This window comes from Cephus cinctus, unplaced genomic scaffold (assembly GCF_000341935.2).
Source record: "Cephus cinctus unplaced genomic scaffold, Ccin1 Ccin1_scaffold1125, whole genome shotgun sequence".
NCBI classification, from domain to species: domain Eukaryota; kingdom Metazoa; phylum Arthropoda; class Insecta; order Hymenoptera; family Cephidae; genus Cephus; species Cephus cinctus.
The window spans coordinates 44,799-59,451 of NW_014333630.1; the positions used below are offsets into that span (position 1 = coordinate 44,799).

The 14,653-nt window shown below is 39.5% G+C and overlaps 1 protein-coding gene across 4 annotated transcripts in view; it reads left to right on the forward strand.

Annotated features, from left to right (window-relative positions):
• LOC107272205 overlaps positions 1–9,954 on the forward strand; it is a 48,546-nt gene extending 38,592 nt beyond the window's left edge. For 2 of the 4 annotated variants that reach the window (XM_025089525.1, XM_025089528.1), the window contains 2 exons: positions 6,724–6,909; positions 9,532–9,953. In XM_025089525.1, the coding sequence (XP_024945293.1) occupies positions 6,724–6,909; positions 9,532–9,828 (483 nt within the window). In that variant the 3' untranslated portion in view covers positions 9,829–9,953. Of the gene's footprint in view, positions 1–6,723; positions 6,910–9,531 lie in introns of all 4 variants that reach the window. The other 2 variants (XM_025089526.1, XM_025089530.1) reach the window with 2 other exon arrangements.
• The last annotated feature ends 4,699 nt before the right edge of the window (positions 9,955–14,653 follow it).

Here is a 14,653-nt window from a genome sequence, read left to right on the forward strand (position 1 = left end):
CAGGGTGTCCAGGTGTTCCGCTCCGTAGTTTCCTGTATCTAGGTGTCGCATGTAAAAGTCCAGGGTGTCCAGGTATTACGCTTCGTAGTTTCTTGTATCTAGGTACTGGATGTGGAAGTCCAGGGCGTCCAGGTGTTCTGCTCCGTAGTTTCTTGTATCTAGGTACTGGATATGGAAATCCAGGGTGTCCAGGTGCTCCGCTCCGTAGTTTCCTGCATCTAGGTGTTAGACGTGGAAGTTCAGGGTCAAAAGTGTGCAACGAGCAACGCTTTGGCGCTTCGCTCAAACAATAGTATCCTCTCTGTTGTTCGCACGGCCTGAGGTTCGTAAATAATCCAGCACACTTTCCTCTCTTACGTTTACTATACGGCTTCAACAAGCTGGATACCATTAATGACGCTTATATGCACTGAAGATTACATTTTCTTTAAGAATTTGTATATATCTTTATGCATTTCTAAAAAAAAGGGACTTACAAATTATATTTATATGCCATTAAACATTTTCGACGACGCAATATATTTTTCTGATTAGCGACATCATAATGCATTTATATTTTATATCTATGAAAATATAGATTTCAGTGCTTAGAGCTTCTATGTCCCGTTGAACAACAAAAACTTGTGATATCCCCCAAAAAACACTTACGTGTAAAAAAACTACGCCAAGTACAGGAGTGCTGTGTATTCCTCTAATAAAAAGTATTGATATCAGATTATGGAGACCAAGTACATAAGTCACTACATGTTTGCCTAGTATATGATTTAGCACTGGCCCATCATTTTAATTATATTTTCAAAATTTCTTGTAACGTTTTCACTACTCTTTTACATTACTACTGCTTCCCGTAGTTGATTATGATTTAATGGTAATTTAATAATGAATAAAACTGTAGATAATTCCTTATCAAGTACTACTTGGCGGGTCCGTTTCAGGAATTCCAAAGTACTTACTTTGAACGTACTAATAGTATTCTAACATCATTTTTTTGTTATTAAGGTTTTACCATGATTATTATTGACGAGTTATTGTTAATATGCTCTATATAGAAAGTTGACATTGGTTTTGAATTTAATGACTGGCATAATGAGCGCAAATCTATATCAAGAAATGCACGGACACGCCAAGTAGTACTCGATAAGGAATTATCTACAGTTTTATTCATTATTAAATTACCATTAAATCATAATCAACTACAGGAAGTAGTAGTAATGTAAAAGAGTAGTGAAAACGTTATAAGAAATTTTGAAAATATAATTAAAATGATGAGCCAGTGCTAAATCATATAATAGGCAATCATGTAGTGACTTATGTACGTGGCCTCCATAATCTGATATCAATACTTTTTATTAGAGGAATACACAGCACTCCTGTACTTGGCGTAGTTTTTTTACACGTAAGTGTTTTTTGGGGGATATCACAAGTTTTTGTTGTTCAACGGGACATAGAAGCTCTAAGCACTGAAATCTATATTTTCATAGATATAAAATATAAATGCATTATGATGTCGCTAATCAGAAAAATATATTGCGTCGTCGAAAATGTCGTGATCAGGTTGCCTGACTGCCTCAATAGGGCACTCTTAGGGCAGCCTGATCACGCCCTGACTCGAATTGTAACGTTGTGTCACATATGGCCCTGATCAGGATGCCTGACCGGGCCGTTTTAATGTTGCCCTAATTACTTTATATATATTTTTTTTTGTTACGGGAAGGTTAGTACAATGCAAAGCCGTGAATATATTTTATTGTCTTTTTGTTTACTGATTGGGATTTTAAATATTATCGTTATATACATATATAGAAACACTTAGAAGTAATAATAATATTTCCCGCTTATATGTGAGTGTATGTTTTATAATATTATTTCTTCTTTGGTATCAATATATAAATATATGGAAGCAGGGGTCTTTAATATTACACGAACTTAATGTAAATATACAGGGTGTAACTGAATTGTAGCACACGGTTATTACAGTTCGACGCGAAATTAACACCTGAGTAAAATGGTCTCTTTTTCAGAATTCTATAAAGTTTGGAGCTTATCGGGTCAGTGACCCACTTTTGCTTGCGGGTATCCCTGTCCCTCTGGTGGCCGGTGGTTGTATTACATGTATTGTAGCCTATACATCCGAGGATATTCGTATCGCAGTAATAATAAGATCCCGCTAACCCGAATAACCTTAAATATCAAGTAATAACAATTCGTAGGCATCGCGACGCTGAATTCTTCCGCGCCTCTCAGGCCCCCTGGCGCGACTCGAGCATTCTATCACCTGAGCTGGCTAGGTTACCTTTAGTAAAGTAAACGAGCAAACCGTCTCGGGCAAGCGGGCAAACCGTCCGACTTGACCATCATTTCTAGAGGTACTTCTACTCTTGTAATCGAGAAAACCGTCTTGGGTAGGGAGCAAACCGTCTCTTCTGCCAGATAGATTCAATCTCTGCATATCAGTTGGGCCGTCACTTTGACACATTTGATCATTGTGCCGTTTCCGCTATACATGCCATCATAACATTGTTTAAAGACTTGCACAAGTAGCTACTTTGCGAATGAAACTTCTCATCTCGCCAAGATAGCAACGTTGTTTTTAGATAGAACCACGTCTACCTGTGATCACGAGTTCCCTTGTGGAAAATTGCTCAACAGCACGACGCTTATATTTTAACGAGTCAGATATATCGTATAGGTAATTGACTGTCCGATTACTAAACTGTTGTATATACCATTTATAATCATTCTTACTGTCCGCTTAAGTTTATATCTATTCTTCGCTTACTAACATCCAGCATTCTCTAGGCTGGACCTGCACTAACGCTTCTTGTATTCCGTTGTAGGGCAATATATTTTCTTTTGTAATTTGTAAAACAAAATCTCACTTTCATTTGTTCCACCTGATATTTTTCCTAAATTCCTAACAGTCGATTCTGGCTCGAACCCGCCTTTTTGGCACGATCCGGAGAACCGAATTGTGCGAATAAGGTTACAGTATATGTATAGTTTCATATTAGGGCGATTTCAGTGTTGCCTGATTTTACATCTAATACGGCAGCTCTTAATAACGCCTGACTACGGCCAAGGCAGATTTTCCATAATAGGGTTTGCCATGAAATTGCCTGATGCGGGCCAAGTCAGGTTTTCCGTAATAGGGGTTTCCGTGAAATTGCCTGATACGGGTCAAGTCAGGCTTTCCGTAATAGGGTTAGCTGTGACATTGCCTGATCGGGGCCTGATCCTGGTTAGGCAAGCCCTAAGAAATTTCTACGCGGGGATGTACAATACAAGCTGTAATCTTTTTCCATTCTGCTCTAGATATCTATTTTATTGTATAATTTGTAACAAAAATGTTACAATAAACTCCTCCCCACCACTTGGCTCGAGGGCACCACTGGCCTCGAGCACGAATATTGCGTACGGTATTGGGAATCACTGTTTATTGCGTCTATTTAGTGTTTTAGGTCTATTGTATTTAGGATAAGATCCCTCCCCTCCACCCTTCCCTCCCTGTCACCATTCCCCGTAGGGCACTGGCTTGAGGACCATCATCGAGGACCGCTACCGTGGACCATCTACGAGGACACATCCCTGGATGGACCGCGAGAGTGGCTACGTTGCCGAGGCAACGGAGGGCAGGGATGGCATGGAGAGGAGGAACAGCTGATCGAGACTCCCGTGGGATGATTCCCGCCAACCGCCACCATCGCCACAGAGATGTAGCCCCGGTGCAGTTCCGTCACACGGGTAGTAAAGAGGCCCGTGTGACAGCAGTGGAGCCCTCTCTCACCGAAACCGCGGATGTGCCCGGGAGGAATTTTGACAGGCCTGGAGGCCGCCATGTTGCCCGGTGCCCGACAGTCAGCCCGCGCACCGGCGAAGCCAGCGCCGTGCCACCCGCCCGCGAGGCCCTGGAAGGTCCGCCAGCGGAAAGGACCAATACCCTGCCCCAATACCGAGCCCCTCCTTCCCACCGGCCCGTTTAAAGGTCCCTTCTGACACCGCGTGCTCCCGAGCGAACACCCGCGTGTATTGTTTTGATTACGTGTTAGTCTAGAGTTGCGTCTTTTGCGTTATTACATTGCGCACATTCTAATTTCTTTTTGAGCATCTTTTCGTTTCTGTTCTCTTCTTCTTTGTATTGGCATTTGACTTTATTAATTATATGTTTTTCTACTTTACACCGTGTTCCCCTTTCTTTTGCGTTCCCCCTTTTCCGTGGCATTGCGACAGCTAGTTTGCGCGCACTCTGGGCGGTAATAATCTGCCCAGCACGTCACAAATTATAATATATTATAATTTATAATGATTTCTTCTTTTTATAAGGTCATTTAGTTCCAAGGAATCCGATTTATCACAGTGAGTAAGTTTTCTGTTGATAAGTATTATAGTTTAAATTTACGTCTTGCTGAGACATAGGGCTAATTTATTTTGTTTGACAGTTTAATTTTGTGCAATATAGCTTGATGAATGAAACGAAATACAGGATAAAATCTTAAAATTGATAAGCTACGGATGAAATCCTACTTTCTGTAATTTATTTACATGAAATAATTAGGTTTCATTGGTACAAAGTTCACTTTGTTTAACATGACAACCCTAATAAGAGTGAAGCCCAGTTGCGCACAGGCCCAATTGGACAGAGTTGCGAATTTTTGCCTCCTTAGCGATCTACCATCAGTCATTATTTGATATTGTGAGTTATCTTTATCTGATGGAACCTTTTCAAACATTTAATATTCTGCTCAGTCGGGCTTACTCGTTCCACTGGCTCCCCGACGGTATACTTATCCACTAACTTACCCAGTCTCCGAAATTGGAACATTCCACCCTATCCTAACTTTACCTAAACAAACCTAACATAAGCTAATGTGAAACCCCATACAATATATATACTATAATAAGATATCGTTCGTACCTAATCCTATTCCATCTATTTAGAACTAGACACCAAATCCAATTTGTGGATACTTAATGAGTATCTGAAAGGGTGCAAAGAATAAGTACAACGTTGAAATAAGTTTAGGAAAGTTAAAAATGTATTTTAGGGGAAGTAGGACTCGCCAGGAATGTTGAATAACAGGTCTTTCAGGTGGTGTATTAGGACTGTTCCGGGTTCTAGGAATACCTAGTTTCAAATTGGCGACTGAGAATGTTCAGTCTTATTGATGATTCTCTGCAAGTGGGATGAAGGACAGTGAGTGGACCAGGGTCAATTTCATGTTTTTATCTTGATCAATTCATGTCTTTGCATTTTCCTCTTAGTTCATTTTTCGTTCTTACGTATTTTTGGAAGGATCCAGGATTGGTGAGGATTCTGTAACTTGGACATGGAAGGTCGCAGATACATGCAATTTTTTAAAGAAATTATATCAAAATTATACGTGCTGCAGTAAAATAATATTACATTTCATTATCTGTAAAAGGAGAACGAACAGCGGTGATAGGTTATTGTTGACAATTTAAATAAAACTTGATCTTTCTACTGACCATACAGGAGAATAAGTCGTTCGGTAGATGTGATTATTGTAAACAACCTATTTCTGCACGAAACGTCATTCGTTACATATCTGCGTATGGGTAACTGCGAGCTATATAACTTTCATTTTTTAATGTTGGTGCACTGCTCTGAATGATCGAATTACCTATTCGCAGCCAACTTCTTCCAGTGCGTTTGCCGTGAATAACTCTGTATATCGTTACCATTACTTTTCCTACAATGAATCCCCAGGTGGTATAGGACTACATTGGATATGTTTAGTTCATTTAACGGATCAGTGGAATAGGTTGGAAAAGTAGAATTAATAATAATCGTTTTGAAAGTTATACAATAGTGACATTTCCATATATACAGGGTGTTCGTTATGAAACGCACTGTAGTAACACTGTTACATTCCTTTTCAAATTCTAATGAATACGTGTATTTTCATTTTTTATTTCATATATCAAAATTTCGAGATAATCAAGATTGAAGTTGCAGTAATGCGACCAATCAGAACGCGTTTAAACGGAGCGTAGATGACGTCGCGAGCCAGCTCGTAAGACCTGCTTGCACTAGGCCAATAACACTAAGAGTATCGTCGTTGTGCCCCTGTTAATCTGCATGTAATTGAGTAAGATACAAGAGACGATACTCTTAGTATTATTGGCTTACTGTAAGCAGGCCTTGCGGGCTGACTGTGGACGTCATCTACGCTCCGTTTAAACGCGTTCTGATTGGTCGCATTACTGCAACTTCAACCTTGATTATCTCGAAATTTGGATATGTGAAATAAAAAATGAAAATACACGTATTCATTAGAATTTCACAAGGAATACAACGATGTTACTACAGTGCGTTTCATAACGAACACTCTGTATATTAATACGGGTTTTTAGTAGAAATTACATTGCAAAATTTGATTAACTATTGACGACTTTACTTGGCCTACATAGGATTAGTGGATTTAGTGGCAATATGAATATCCTGTATGCATGAAAGTATATTTCCACAAGGGATTAAATAATTACCTAATAGAGACAAGTTAATTTTATACTATTTTAATTTTTTATCTCACATTTGAATCTAGAATCGTATATAGTATATCATTGTGTCCAACGTAATTCTCAATGACACATCCGACCTGACACGGGTTTCACCGGTTTTGATTTCTTAATAAAGAAACACATTTTCTTTTTGACCGCTATAAAACTTGAATTATCTTATCCAAAAATATATATATTTTTTAGGGTAGTCGAGATGGCTTCTTATCTACCACTGCTTTCCCGTTCCCGTCCAATTCCCAGTGCTTCTTAGCCCCGAATACGGCAGTACAATCCGCTACGTCTGGTGATGATGATTTTTTACAAATTATACCGGATGACTGTTATTGGTTGAGTACAGGGCGTCTTCTATCACCAACAGATGTAACGCCAGTAGGTTTAGAAAATTATCTTATACTTCTCTTCAACATTCTTCACCCTATTTCATGTTTTCATATTTCATGTTTTTGCGCATACTTTTGTACTTTAGTTAAATATACAGGGTGCCTCACCGAAAGTAGATACTTCGATTATTTACATTACTATTGAAGATATAGTAAAAAGTTTCAGACAATTGTTGTATGGTTTCAGGGGATCGACTTTTCGTCTAAATGATTTTTTTTTATATACTTTTGATTTCAAGATACAGCACGTTACATGTTTGTGCTTCCTCATAGAGAAAGCTATATGATGGTGGGTAATTTTTTTTTCGAGATGTTCACGTCACCATGTTCAAAATGTTCCAAACGCGCGCGCGCGTGCGTGCGTGTGTGTGTGTGTGTGTGTGTGTGTGTGTGTGTGTGTGTGTGTGTGTGTGTGTGTGTGTGTGTGTGTGTGTGTGTGTGTGTGTGTGTGTGTGTGTGTGTGTGTGTGTGTGTGTGTGTGTGTGTGTGTGTGTGTGTGTGTGTGTGTGTGTGTGTGTGTGTGTGTGTGTGTGTGTGTGTGTGTGTGTGTGTGTGTGTGTGTGTGTGTGTGTGTGTGTGTGTGTGTGTGTGTGTGTGTGTGTGTGTGTGTGTGTGTGTGTGTGTGTGTGTGTGTGTGTGTGTGTGTGTGTGTGTGTGTGTGTGTGTGTGTGTGTGTGTGTGTGTGTGTGTGTGTGTGTGTGTGTGTGTGTGTGTGTGTGTGTGTGTGTGTGTGTGTGTGTGTGTGTGTGTGTGTGTGTGTGTGTGTGTGTGTGTGTGTGTGTGTGTGTGTGTGTGTGTGTGTGTGTGTGTGTGTGTGTGTGTGTGTGTGTGTGTGTGTGTGTGTGTGTGTGTGTGTGTGTGTGTGTGTGTGTGTGTGTGTGTGTGTGTGTGTGTGTGTGTGTGTGTGTGTGTGTGTGTGTGTGTGTGTGTGTGTGTGTGTGTGTGTGTGTGTGTGTGTGTGTGTGTGTGTGTGTGTGTGTGTGTGTGTGTGTGTGTGTGTGTGTGTGTGTGTGTGTGTGTGTGTGTGTGTGTGTGTGTGTGTGTGTGTGTGTGTGTGTGTGTGTGTTTGTGTGTTTGTGTGTTTGTGTGTTTGTGATACTCGTCTAAATAGTTCTTAATTAAGAGATTTACATCCAAGGTTGGTTGGTATTGCATTTGAACCGAATTCATCGAAAAGTTTTGATTTTATGATATTTTGAATTTTTCAAAAAATCACCTTTATCAATATAACTCCCGTCAACTTTGACCGATTGAGCTCCAACTTTCCAAAAGTATAGAACATCATTCAGCCGTGATATGTATCAAATTTCGCGGGGATCGACAAAACGGATCTGATTCTACATATATTCAAGTTTTTCAATTTTGAAATGCTTATATGAGGAAGCTAACGATTTAAATTTTGTAATTTGCTTCCTCTGAATCGTCGGTAGTAAATGAAGATTCATCTATGAGGAAGCCAAAGATTTTTTAAAAAAATGAAAATGCTTCCTCATTGTTAATAAAAACGAGGTGCTTGTTAGGTCATTGAATAAAGGTGACACGTTATGCGATGTACTTATTTAATACTAGGTCTTTATTTTATACTATTTTACATTACCCGGAGTCCTGGGCACCGCGTGTCGTCACGAGCGGAAGCCGAATGCTGTGTGCTCACGCCTCTGTTGTGCATCGCTCGCGCGCAGCTCCTTTGCGCCCGCTTAGTATCGCTCAGTCATATATACACACACCTTCCTATATGACTAAACTAAATTTACTTAATTTTCAACACTCATATAGGGACTTCGCATACTACCTACAATTCGGAGGAAGCAAATTGAAAGTTTCAACTTCCGGGTTGTTTTTTTTTTCAATTAAACATCATTTTCTGTTAGTATAAGAAAATGCTCGTTTTTTTCTTAACATCTTAAGACTTTGCAGATTAAAATCCATCTACCCATTTCCAAGTTATTGAGAAGTGAATTTATTTAAAGTTTTTAATAAAAATCTTTGGTTGCGTAATTAAGCGCGTGAACCCTAAATGTTCTAGTGGCGCTGCAACCGATAATTGTTCAATAAATTCATTTCTCAATAACTTGGACATGGCTGGGTGGATTTTAGTCTGCAAGATCCTAAAATGTTAAGAAGTAACTGACTACATTTTCTTATAATAACAGCAAATGATGTTCCATTAAAAAAAAAAAACAAAAAAAACGTAACATGCTGTTCCTGAAATCAAATGAATATAAAAAAAACATTTGGATGAAAAATCGACCCCCTTGAAACCATACAACTTTTGTCTGAAACTTTTTCCCGTATCTTCAATAGTAACGGAAATAATCGAGGTGTGCACTTTCGGTGAGACACCCTGTATACATATTACTTTTCATTTGTGAGTACCTTCATGAAGTTAACCTTTGGAAAATATTGTATAGTTAAATTTTTACTTAAAAACATTTATATTACGAGTGACATTTTTATTCAACAATATTTTTATGGGGATACTTAATATCCTCGTGGTGAACAATATTTTTGTATTAGATACATCTATTACTTTTGTATGTTTTTTTTATTGGGCAATATAAACTTTCCGATGTATTGGTATTGACTAATGTAAAATTGTTCAATTTTACAGAATTTCGCAGCGTTCTTAGATTATTCTCATCGATATAATCAAGAATGGTTAGATCCATCATCGACAATATCATCATCCTCCATTTCAAGGTCAAAATCGATAACGAATACGCAATATCCATTATCGACATTTACAGAGCATTCCAACTATTTATTTCCTGCAAGCCATTGTAATTTTTCGGACAACAAAATGAAAATGCACCCTGGCAACAGGAACAATCTATTAGACCATAGGTCTAATATTATTAACGAAAATGATAGTCGAAGTGCTAAAAATAATAATAAAAGATCAGACTAATCAGTCCTATTTGAATCATCAAAATAATTTGAATTGTTATATTATGGGATATTTCAGAACTAATAATTATTGGATAAAAAATACTGTGAGTGAAGTCTGTAATCGATCGTTTTGAAAGTCAAGATATTTGTATTATTAATGATAATTACTGATATGTTATGGTTAAATGCAATAAAAATATATGTCTTGCTACTTGATGATAGTATTGATAATAAAATGTGATAATTAACAATGATATCTGTAATATTCTTTATTTATGGAGACAGCAAATACCGCATGGAGAATAGTAACAGTCTTTCTTCAGCACTCTATTTTCTAAAGGTACTTCCCAATCAAAACATTAAAAAATGGTGATTTTTATGAATATTGTGAGTGAAAACTGTACAAGATATGGTACGAAAATTTATAGGCCCTATTTTTCTATAAATTGAGATTGCTAATAAATTTTGTTCATTGATTTTTTAATGTTTTTTTCATCGATATACAGCGTCTACAGCACCGCTAATAAAATAAGAATGCTTCACGGACGCCATCAGAATTTGATACAAAATCGTTTGTGGTGAAAAAACAAAAGAATATCTTAAAATTGATATCAATAGTTATGACCTTATCCATTATGGCCGCTAAAAACGATTAGAATATGATTGGTACATGTTTAAAAAGAAGTATTCCGGAAAACAGGTTTTTTCATGTACTGTAACGTGGCATTACAGAGCCAAAAAGGAGACCACCTTGGAATAACCAATAAATAAATACATAGGACTTATGAAGTCGGACAGTGGGTTCGGTGGCAAAGTGGTAAGTGCTCGGTTTTGGCAATCCGAAGATATCGGATCGATTCTCGATCAGAACTGCTAATTTTTCGAAAATTTCTAGCCCTCTAGCGCTCCCCAGCGGTCCTCTGAATTAATCATTATAATTATATCGGGCGCGAGCCGGAAACCCGGCTATATTACATAAATGTTTATACAAAAAAACTTATTGTTTAAAAATTAATTTTCGTGGATGAAGGCAGACTGAATATTATTACGAATAGAATCCCGCAAAAATAAAAATTATAAATTTAGCCAATAATTACATTTTTGATAGTGGCGCGCGTAAGAAATAACGCGTTTTGACGAACATGCCTTCAAAGTTTTATTTCAATCTTGAGTTAACGTATATGGATTAATTTTTTATACTAATTACCATTAACATTAGAATTCCTGGAGGTCTTGCATATTTAGAACTCCCGATAGGTACAATTGGTACTCGAGTGCATAATTTCATATTATAGGGGTCTGTACGAGTATAATTTAAGTTTAACAATTGAATAAAAGCTAAAAACTTTCAGCTTTCTACTTTAAAACAACAAAAAATACATAACGGTGAACATGCGCTCGGCTACAGAATACCCGTCGAGAGTCTAGTGTTAATCAGTTACTCCTGGACCATACGACAATAATCACAAGTAAGTTTGTGTCACGCAGTTATTATTTCGAAGGCCCGACCGCTGCTATTATACTCTCAGCAACTATCTAGAGCAGACCTCGCTTAGCTTACCTCGTTAGAAAATGTATGCGTTTATGAATTTCGTTCAGAAACTTTGTACATGGTAGTCTTGACATAATATACTATAGGAAAATAGATACAAACCACTCCTGGCCGTCACAAAGAACCCATATCCCTATGAGTCATAGAATGCACCGCGCTCCGGTCCCTCCCACATGGCATTACGGTGCCACCTCCTTGCTTATGTGATGAGGTCTTTAACCTGCGCCCCAGATGGCAATTCCACTCCCCTCACCTATGTGGAGTCTCCGCACTATACGGACCTGGTCCTAAGGCCCGAAGCCCTTAGTAGCGGCGTTGCATGTCCCCAGGGGCGTATCACGGGCGGTAATTATGCAGTGACCCCCGGTCGATAACATTTTTAATTAGCCTAAGGAGGTAGGTATAACCAGGGAAAGTAGAACCCGGTGTTTTGTAAGAAAAATTATATATATTATAAAGCTATCGGGTGTAATACATTTTTGATCATTAGCGTATTGTTGACACGATTCGCTACCTGCTTTTAGAGTAATTTTCCAAAATAATTTAAGCATTTTATTCTTTACAACACTTATAGCCTTACGACGATATGCATTTTCGCTTTATAATCGACTTTCCTTGTGGACTCCTCTAGTAGAGATTTATTTAGAACGTGATGAAATGATACCGCAGTAATTATCGCTACTGCTTCTTTGTTTTAAATAATATTATAATAAAGATACATTAAAAAAAAAGCCTTAACATGTGTAACCCGATTTATACCACGAATCCTGTATCCTACCACCACCAACGTCGCCGTAGATCTTATTGTCCTGTGCGTACCGTCAATCCGCCAAATACTTCTTTCGAACAAACGCATTGTAGTACTGTCGGGCAATTCTATTATTTTTCCGCAAATCAGCACTAAACATATTCTAGAACGTGCAAATTCCGAAGCCGCAGGAGAGGTGGTATAAAAACATCATGCAGAACTAGCCGCACATCGTCAACGTCTCGCTCTGAAGCTGCTGACTATATCATCGGAAGGATCGACAGTTTCGTCGGAGTCTCGATACGAGTTGTTGATTCAGAGGTGATAACTCGGAGCTGTCAAAGTAGTACCTGTATCCGTCGGCCTCCACGTACATGGCAACCCAATGCACTGCCGGTCTCGTATGATCGTCCGTGTTGGCGACAATGGCAGCGGGTTTCGGCCAGTTTCGGGGTATTTTATCAGCTGCGTAGACACCCGTCGTGTGCGCCGATATACTGCGAAGACCGAGGTAAAGGTATAGCGTGTTCATATATGCGGTCTGTTATTCCGAAGCTAGAATTCAAGGCATAAGGCGTTCTTCAGAGCACAGGTAAACGGCCCTCGTGATTCCTTAGAGGCGTGAATGATGCCTTCGTAATGGTTACGATTCGGCGGCAAGTCCTCGTATGGAGAGTTAAAGAGGGTTTCATCAAAATTTATAATCTCCCTCGCCATAACGGTTTGCAGAAAAAGCACGTTGTCTGAACCTCGTCAGTATATGTTCCACGAAATACGCGACCTGACGCGCCCTGTTGTACGATTCCGGAAGGCTCTGAAGAATATCTATGTAGCGTCGCGTGTTTCTATGTGTAAAGTAACGCCCCATACGATCCTTCAGAGTACGATTGTAGCATTCGACGACAGCGGCCTTTACATCGGGCCTGCGCGCTATGTGGAATCCTATACCGAGCTCCTCGAGTAGGCGCTGTAGTACACCATTGGTGAACTCATTACCTCTGTCTGTCTGTAGGTACTGTAACGTATATCTTTTTCTTAACTCGACACCGACAGCGAAACACCCGAGAACGAACTATTTTCGAGAACCAACCTGCGTTATCTTCGGCCGTCTACCCTTCGCTCATGCATTCGCACGCCAGGCGGACGCCAGCCAATTCCTTTTTCACCGCGAACTGACGAGCCGGTATGAACTGGGAGTTGGGGTGGAACAGACCCAAATCCAATAAAACGAGAGTTCTGATGGAACCTTTCAGAAGAGACGATAACGTAACGGATCCTGTCGATTTTTCAGGCCGCGTAAAATCAGAAAACGCAACAGGATGCACGAACGGGAACAGACGGTTACGGAAATGCACGGCCGCTCAGGCTGCTAGGTTGAGGTAGAGAGGGTCGGAGTAAGAGTCAGGCAAATAGTGCGAGAGAAAGAGAGCGATAGATAGAATAGAATCAAGTACGAAAGAAGTATCAAAACTATAACTTCGCCCGCTCTACAGCCTTTTGCCCACCTCCAAGAGAGCGATAGATAGGAACGGGAACAGACGGTTACGGAAATGCACGGCCGCTCAGGCTGCTAGGTTGAGGTAGAGAGGGTCGGAGTAAGAGTCAGGCAAATAGTGCGAGAGAAAGAGAGCGATAGATAGAATAGAATCAAGTACGAAAGAAGTATCAAAACTATAACTTCGCCCGCTCTACAGCCTTTTGCCCACCTCCAGCGGGGCGCCGGTATCTCTCCCGGGCTTCTGTCGGTCCGTGGAGATGTCTCCGTCGGGTACTCTCCTCTGCCAGGCAACTCGGTACGCCGAGACTATCTCCCCACGGAAAACTCTAGTATGTCGACCTCAACTAAACCATAACGAATTCTTCCGAGAGCAGTAGCGTAACTATAAGAATCAACCCAAAAGCGTAGTTTTTGAGCAGGGTGGCGACCCGAAGGGAACCAGAAATCGAGAACGTTGTCAAAGATATAATAAGTTTTATATTTATTTAACTCACATACCTAGTAGTATTAAGAGCATACGTATAAACGTTTACAAACATTGAAACTCAATTTGATTATACTGCCCATCGAGGTAGCCCATGAGAAGTCGATCTTTGTCAGCAGCACGCACCATGTTTTAGAATAAATTGTTATCGTCTTTTAAGACTTTAGACATTCTCCCTGGTAGACATGTTGAGAAGCTGTTATCGATGTCAATGATTAATGTCTCATTCCGTATTTTGTTTGAATCTTTCGAACACAGCTAATCTTGTATTCCTTTTGAACCTCTAGCTCTGTCAATTTTTTTGTTGGAAGAAACGCGTCCAAGCGACTCACTTTGTTAATTTTAGAGACGTCCATTTTTCTTAGTTGATTTTCAACTTTTTACAAGATTATTAACGTCTCTCTTCGTGTCACTTCCTCGAAATGGAGCAGGATCGCTTATTTTTCGACGACAGTAATAATGCACTTGAGTGTTTAAATAACAATGATCGCTGCGCATCATCGAAGGGTCTTTTATACGAAGGTTTCAAGGTTTTCCTGGAATTGTTTTGCATCGTTCGAGT